The 8,494-nt window shown below is 41.1% G+C and overlaps 1 protein-coding gene across 1 annotated transcript in view; it reads left to right on the top strand.

The window, feature by feature from the left end:
* Aldh1l2 (aldehyde dehydrogenase 1 family member L2) overlaps nt 1-8,102 on the top strand; it is a 51,225-nt gene extending 43,123 nt beyond the window's left edge. The window contains exons 20-23 of the mRNA XM_077799039.1: nt 701-866; nt 3,187-3,292; nt 5,660-5,859; nt 7,932-8,102. Of these exons, the coding sequence (XP_077655165.1) occupies nt 701-866; nt 3,187-3,292; nt 5,660-5,859; nt 7,932-7,987 (528 nt within the window). The 3' untranslated portion in view covers nt 7,988-8,102. The remainder of the gene's footprint in view (nt 1-700; nt 867-3,186; nt 3,293-5,659; nt 5,860-7,931) is intronic.
* The last annotated feature ends 392 nt before the right edge of the window (nt 8,103-8,494 follow it).

The raw sequence follows: 8,494 nt of genomic DNA on the forward strand, positions 1-8,494 counted from the left end.
TGGAAACATCAAGGTGAACAAGGTAGACGTGATGCCCTGCCCACTCCGAGCGTCTCCCTGAGCCCAGGACTCCATTCAAGCCCCTGAGAGAGGATTGCCACACCTGGAGTCAAACTCATGGCCCTTCGTGGTCACGGTGACTGCCACGGTTTCTTCTTATTAGAATTAGACTTAGCATCAGAAAACGCAGGAAAAGATCAAAACAAGCAAGCAGCTTGTGCCATCCGTTTTCCTCAGAATATTCTAGCAATTCCTCTGGCTACACCATGAGAATTTCACAAGGGCAGTCTGCCATGTTTGAGCAAGGGGAAAAAACAACAAGGTGGTCATTCAGAAATTCTTTTGCCATGAAGAGTGTGTGCATGCTGTATTTATGAAAACTCCAGAACATCAGTTTAGCTATTTTAGTGGACTAACCTTCTGGATAATTTTAAAGCCTAGGTATCTTACATCCTGTTAGCTGGTTGAGAACTTGGGCTTTCGACTCATAGTACGTTGTGGTTTGTGCACCTGGGCAAGTCACTTAACCTGTCTAGCCCCTGGGCTCTTCTTCTGTAAGACAGAAATCATAAATACCTGCTTGCTCTGGAGCCACCTGTCGACAGCTTCAAACAACACCCACCGCATGGTCGGAACCCAGTCAAGGATATCCATTCTTAACAGTGAATTAATTGTCTTTTGTGGCCTGGGTGCTATTCAGGTGGAAGAAATTAAAAAGATGAAAATTGGCGATCCACTTGACAGATCTACTGATCATGGGCCCCAAAATCATAAGGCCCACCTGGAAAAGCTGCTGCAATACTGTGAAACTGGAGTGAAGGAGGGGGCCACCTTAGTGTACGGGGGAAGACAAGTCCAAAGGCCAGGTAAGGTCCCCCTCTGTAGAGGGCTTCAGGGTGCGGTGTCTGACTTCTTAAATTGGAGTAGATGGTGACAGTTTTCACCTCAGCATCACCTTACTGCAAAAGTAAACACTTGCATGTGTAATATGGGTCTGAATTAATTTCTACACCCTGCTTGAGCAATTAGCTGGGATATCTTCACAACACTATTTCCTTTATTCTTTCTTCTTCTTCTTTTCTTTTTTTTTTTTTTCTTAACTGGTATTGGGGATGGAACCCAGGGACACTTTATCACTGAGCCACATCTCCAGCCCTTTTTATTTTTAATTTTGAGACAGGGTCTTGCTAATTTGCCTAGGGCCTCCCTAAATTGCTGAGGCTGGCCTTGAACTTGCCTCAGCCTCCTGAGCCACTGGGATTATAGCACCCAGCTCCACAACACAATTTTCCTGAGTCTCATTTTTCTCCTATGAAAATAAGATGAAATGTGCACACCCTACAATACAAAGTTATGAAAATGACAGGCCCTTTGTTATAAACAAGTGTAATGAATAGCTGTTATCAGAAACCATGGTCTTGATTCCTGGCACTGAGATTTGATCTTAGCCAGCATAGCCTGGGAGGGATTTGTTCCTCTGCCTAAAGCAGGACCTGGTACTGAAGTATGTGAATGGCTTAATGTTATGACTCTTGAAAGAAGGAACTAACAACCAACCACAAAAACTGCCTTTTCACCGGGCACAGTGGCCCATGTCACTGTGAAACTCTGAAGGCTGAGGCAGGAGGAGACCACAGGTTCAAGGCCAGCTCAGACAATTTAGCAACACCCTGTCTCAGAACAAAATTAATAATAGGGAAGGGGAGATAGCTCAAAAGTACCATACTCATGGATTCAGTCTCCAGTTGTGCGCGCGTGCACACACACACACACCCACACACACACACACCAAATAACAAAACCTTCTGTTCTACTGTTACAGGTAGATTGTACACCAATACCTTACTCTGAACATTGGTAATTACAAGAAAAAAATTGAATATGTATCTTATGTTTCCTATATGAACTGAATTTTTAGGTAACTGAGTAGCTGATAAAAGACTCTTTTTTTCTTTTTCTTCTAATGATGGCATCCCGGCTAATTCATGTAAAAAAAAAAATTAAAGAGTAGGAAAAAAAATCATCAGTTTGCATTTCTCTGATAGATGATACCATTGATTCAGGAAATGAGTCAGGGTAGGCTGAAGTTGTTAGGAAAAAGGTTGGTGGGGAAAAACATAGCTGTACAATGGCGGGATCCCATGGACACCATCTGGAGCCCCTGGTCCACTTGAGCACTTAAAGAAGGACACTGGATATTATGCATCTTCTCACGAAATACAATGTGTGATGCCCAGGGTCACCTATGACATGTTCTAAAAACCTAAACACAGTGGTGCCATTAGGTCCAACTTTCAATTTGTAAGGGCTGGGGGGTGAGGTGGGAAGTTATTGTTTAATGGATTCAGACAGATGGTGATGAAGGTTACCTAACACTGTGAATGTATTTAATAACACTAAACTATGTGCATAAAAATGGTTAAGATGGTAAATTTTGTGTTACGTGTATTTTATCACAATTAAAAAAAAAACATGAACTAGAGAAACAAATTTCACTCCAAGGAAGCAATGACAAGTTTAAAATATAAGAACTTCTACAGAACAACCAACCCAGTATCTCCAACAAGTCACCTGCCTGAAAACACAAGGAGAGGGCAAAAGCATCCAAAATATTGAGATAAAAAGACCATTGAGAAACTAACAACCAAATGCTATATGTAGAACTTATTTGAATCCTAAATTGAACAAATTGATTGGAAAATTAATTTAACTAGATTTAAAATTAATTAAATTAATTGGAAAAAGTTACTTTCTGAACAATGAGAGAAAGTGAAATATAAATTACAAATAAAGAATGAGCATTAATTTTGTTAGGTGTGATGCTGTGTTGTGGTTATATTTTTTTTAAAAAGGTCCTTATTTTTTACTGATTTGCCATGAAATACTTGGGAGTTAAAATAATATCCTTGCTTTAAGATATTTCAGCAAAGGAAAAAAACAGCAAAAAAAAAAAAAAAAGAATATTTTACTGTCCATTGTATATTGACTCTACTTTTAATATATATTTGAAATTTTCAAATTAAAAACATTAAAAAACAAGAACCTAGGAATACCAACACTGAGTAGAGACATCCTCTTGGTTTTCCCAAGGCAGAGAAGGAAAATTGTAATGTAATTGAGACAACTGTTAACTAAAGTATGGCCTCACCTAGAATTGACATTCTTTTCTTCTTTTTTTCCAAACAGGTTTTTTTATGGAACCAACTGTGTTCACAGACGTGGAAGACCACATGTACCTTGCCAAAGAGGAATCCTTTGGGCCTATAATGGTTATTTCTAAATTCCAAAATGGGTATGTTCTTCGGGCACAATTAGGTTTCAATTTGGTAATTTTTCCCCTCTGCAGTTATACTATTTACAGAGCATGACATCAACAAACATGCAGTTCTACCCTAATAGTAATTAACTCACTAAATAATTAGAAGGATATGCTTTTGCTAACCATTGTGGATGGTAATTTATGTTTGCTTCTCAGCTTACTTTAAGGGCAGGCATGATGGGATTTTAGCTGGTTAAATTTGTTTTGGGACAGTTGGCATGTGAAATCTCTGTGGAATAGGTTGATACCTGAGAAATAACAACCAGTTTTCACATTTACATTCTCAGGGAAGGCAACATTTGGGAAATCTGATTTTGCCAAAGAAAGGGGACTGCAATTATTTGGTTTCTGCATGGCCCATAAGCCAAATATTGGGGTTTTTTCTTTTTAATATATTTTTTAGTTGTATATGGACACCATAGCTTTATTTCATTTATTTTTATGTGGTGCCAGGATGGAACCCAGTATCTCACGCATGCTTGGCAAGCACTCTACCACTGAGCCACAACCCCGGCCCCAAATACTCAGCTTTTTTTTTAATATTTATTTTTTAGTTTTAGGTGGAAAGAATCTCTTTATTTTATTTTTATGTGGTGTTGAGGATCGAACCCAGCACCCCGCGCACGCCAGGCAAGTGTGCCCGGCTGAAATTTCTTTTTAAACTGCTTCTGGCCAAGTGTGGTGGTGGACACCTCTACTTCCAACTACTTTGGAGGCTGAGGCAAGAAAATCACAAGTTCAAGGCCAGGCAGGGCAACTTAGCCAGACCCTGCCTCAAAATAAGAATTTTTTCAAGTGCTGAGGAAGTAACTCAGTGGTAGAGCACTTGCCCAGCATGAACTAGGGCCTGGGTTCAATCCCTAGCATCACAGAGGGAAAAATCTGTATCTGTCATGAACACGTACAGACTTTTGTCATTATTCCACAAAGAATAACAGATATTTATATAGCATTTACGTTCTATTAGATATTGTAAGTAATTTAAAGATGATTCAAAGTATATGGGAGGAGGTTCGGGGTGTAGGTCAGTGGTAGAGCACTTGTCTGGCATGCGTGAGGCCCTAGGTTCAATTCCTAGCACCGCACAACAAACAAACAAAAAACTTCCATAAACTTCTATATAGTATATGAGATGAATGGAATAATGTGCCTGGGTTAGGTGCAAATACTACACTATTTTGTAAAGGGCTTGAGCTTCCGCAGATTTTGGTACATGCAGGGGTCCTGAAACTAATGCCCCTCAGACACAAAGATCACTGTATGCAGAGTGGAAAGACAGGAAAGTAACCAGACATCTTAACACTCTCCTCTGACACCCTAGAAGTTTTCCTCTGTATGTAGAAATGGAAACACATCACTGTCACCTGCCTATATTTTATAGATGAAATATTCCATGCTTTTCGGTGTTTTGCTTTTCAGTGTTTTGCTTCTTGTCTTCCCCTTTTACTAAATAAGCATATGACATGGAGTTCACCTGTTCAGTGTTTTTTGTTTTTTGTTTTTTGTTTTTTTTTTGCTACCGGGGTTAAACCCCGGGGTGCTTAAACACTGAGCTACATCCAAAATCCTTTTTTAATTTTGAGACATGGCCTCACTAAATTACTGAGACTGGTTTTGAACTTGAAATCCTCCTGCCTCAGCCTCCAGAGGTGCTGAGATTCCAGGGGCATCATCCTTACCCTTGGGGAGCTTCTGTCTTCCAGTTTTTAAATGGCAAACCAGGGGTTAAACCAGCCCCGGGTTTGTGCTTCCATAATGCTGGGTTGAGAGGAGTCACGCTCCCTGGTCATAGCTGACTTCCACTGGCCACGTAGTGTGCTCTGGGCACTCTTAGCTCATGTCATCCCATGACACTGAGACAACTGCTTTTGCCATTTCATCACATTGCCCCAGGCGGGTTGTCACAGAGCCTGCACACTGAGCCACCACCCTGCTGCCTGTGTGGGATTCGGAAAGGCGTCGGGGAGGCATGACGGGGACTTCAGCTGTGTGTGCAGATTCTGAAGAGATGGAAGGAAAGGGGGGTTACTCAGAAAATCTGGACACGGGGCTCAAGGAGAGGGGAGGCCGAGGGGGTCAGGGATGACACCATTGTCACAAAGTCACCAAGATGACTTCAGGTCAGATTTTAGATATGGATGCAAAGCCCAATTAAACTAGAGTTGTCATGTTTCATTGAGGCTCAATTTCCACGTGAGCTTGAATATTTCATCTGTAATGTAAGCAGGTGGCAGACACTGATCCCCGTTTCTCCTCAGGGAGGAAAACTTCTAGGGTGTCAAAGGAGAGTGTTTTGCTTCTCATGTAATGAAGCTTCCTGTCTTCCTGACAACCTTGCAGGGACATCGACGGTGTCCTGCAGAGAGCCAACAACACAGAGTACGGCTTGGCCTCCGGGGTTTTCACAAGAGACATCAACAAAGCCATGTACGTGAGTGACAAACTCGAGGCGGGGACTGTGTTTATCAACACGTACAACAAGACAGACGTGGCAGCCCCGTTTGGTGGAGTGAAACAGTCCGGCTTTGGGAAAGACTTAGGTGTGTCTGGCTCTATTTTTTTCTTTTAATATTTTGTTAGAATTGTAGATGGACACAGTATCTTTATTTTATTTACTTACTTTTATGTGATGCCGGGGATCAGACCGAGGGCCTCACCTGTGCGAGGCAAGCGCCCACGGCTGAGCCCCAGCCGCAGCCCCGTGGCTTTACTTTTATCCTACACAGTCCTGTGTTGCTGCATCACAGAAAACCCTGCCCTGTGTTTTATGCAACTCTTGAGTGTTGTTTTGAAGGGTGTCTCCCTCGTGGCAGTTAGATCTGGGTTTATAAAGGTACTGATTTATTTTTTTTTAAATGTTCAGCATGTTTTATGAACATAACACACTTATAGAAAAAAAAGACACAAACTGTGAGGGAAGGTAATCTTTTTTTCCCCCCCCAAAGGAATATATTTTAGCTAAAATATGTTAATTTTTAAAAATCTGACATTCACCATGAACTTGGTTGGGCTTTTGTGGGGCTCAACAGAACTAAGAAAGGAAAATGGGTGGAGGGTGATAATAGCTAGCTAGCTCCAAAAATAAGGCCTGTCTCGGAGCTGGCTGGCAGTCTTTCAGAGTCAACACTGTAACTGGCAGGTTTGCTGGAAGTCCAAGAGCTCAGATTTAGAGTTTGTAAAAAGCCTAAAATGTAATTCACCTTTCAAGCAGTAGATTGGGAGCTAAGTTTGTGACAGGTCCTATTCTAAGTACTTTACCTCTTTGAGTATAAGCAATTGTCACAGCAGCTCAGGAGATAGGTACTATTATGGTAACATTGTACAGTTTAGGGAAATGGGGCTCAGAGAAGATGGGTGAGTTGTCAAAAGTCACACAGCCAGGCAACAGCAGAGAGAATTAAAAGGCAGGTAGTCTGGCTGTGGATTCCACCTCTCAAATCTCTAGTCAGACATGTTTCAGAACATGAAACATTTGTGATTTAGTAAAATCACCATCTTAAATAAGTTTGGTTCATTTGTGGTATTTTTTACATTTTCTCTTTCCTGGTGATTTTCAGCAATGTTATTTGTAGCCATAAAAGTGGGTGAAGGCAAAGGCTTCCCCGCCCCACGTCTTCTATCTGGCTTTTATCCCTGGATCCAAAGCATGGTAGAACACTTGGGAAATTTTATTGTGAAATGAGGCAACTCTTTTCACTTATCTTTTGACAGGATAATTGACAGCTTTTACTATAAAGCATTCCAGTTTGCCTAACAGTTTCTTCCTCTCCACAATTTAAAACCCCTTAGCTCATTGCTTCTCATCCTTAGCTGCACATTGGATTAGATGCATCTGAAAACCTTTAAAAAAAAAAAATACAGAGATACTGATCCAATTGCTGTGGTATGTGACCTGAGATAAGAGTTTTCAAAAGCCCTCATTTTAGCTCAGCTTCCAGAATCACATGCTCATTAGTTTTACCATGGTATCCACTGCCCTTAGCCACTGTAGGTACCAGTGATTATATAGCTCAAAAACAGAAACAGGTGAAGAAAGGTAGAAGGATCTGTTTGTTTTCTTCCTCTTCTTCTCCTTCTTTTTTTTTTTTTTTTTTTTTTTGGCTTAAATGTGCTCTTTTGTGTTTCTGATATGATATAAATTGCATTTTCCTTACCCTTAAAATCAGGTTAAACAAATGATTCCCAACTCTTTCCTGTGCTCCAGTCTGCTTCATTTAATGTAATCTAGAACACAGTATCCTGGTCACTTCTGTGTATCTCATATGAACAAAGGAAAAAGATGTAACTCATCACTATGCAGGGAAATGAAGCAGGACGGTTGACCAGCCAACACTGATTCTGAGCAGGCCTGGCAGCTGACCTAAGCCCTCACTATTCAAAGTGTGGTCCGTGGACCACCAGCAGCATCAATGGAGAACAGTTAGGATGCTTAACCTTCTCCCAAAGTAGCTGAATCAGAACCTACAGTTTACGAAAGTCCTCAGCTGATTCACATGAACCTGAAAGTTTGAGAACATTCCTTTTACTTTGTGACCTATGCCCATGTCTGGAAGGCCAGTAGTACCACATCCAACTTTGAACTTGGTCCATCAACTGCTTTTCTCTTCCGTAGGTGAGGAAGCTCTAAACGAATACCTCAAAACCAAAACGGTGACTCTGGAGTATTAGAACAACGCCGCCATCATCATCAGGAAACCCGGGACAGGCAGCCCCGCTTCTCAACTCCGTACGCTGGAGAAGCCTGGTGTGCTGAAGAAGGCAGACCAGCCGGCAGCCAAACCCTGTGCACATGGACCATGAGAGGGTCAGACCACTTGTCCGGGCATTTACACACGTGCCTGAGGATTTTCTAATACACCTTTTATACCTTAAAATGATTGGCAAGTGTTGGGTTTTGACAATATTATGTATCATACATATTTCTAAAATATCAAGGTCATTTTCTCTTCTAAAACTAATCTATCCGTGGCTGTCCATCTTGAAAACATCAATATCAAGCAGCTATAAGATATAAGGTGCATTTATTAGAATCTGTGTGTACAGGTTTTAACTCCTGAAGCAAACCTATGGGATACTGAAAAGATTTTCTATAATTTTGCTTTCAAGGAACAGTAGGTCCTATAAAGAATGTGAAGGGAGTTTCTTTTCTTTTCATATTTGGAGTGGGATCCTTCT

This window comes from Urocitellus parryii, chromosome 5, assembly GCF_045843805.1.
Source record: "Urocitellus parryii isolate mUroPar1 chromosome 5, mUroPar1.hap1, whole genome shotgun sequence".
Taxonomy (NCBI): domain Eukaryota; kingdom Metazoa; phylum Chordata; class Mammalia; order Rodentia; family Sciuridae; genus Urocitellus; species Urocitellus parryii.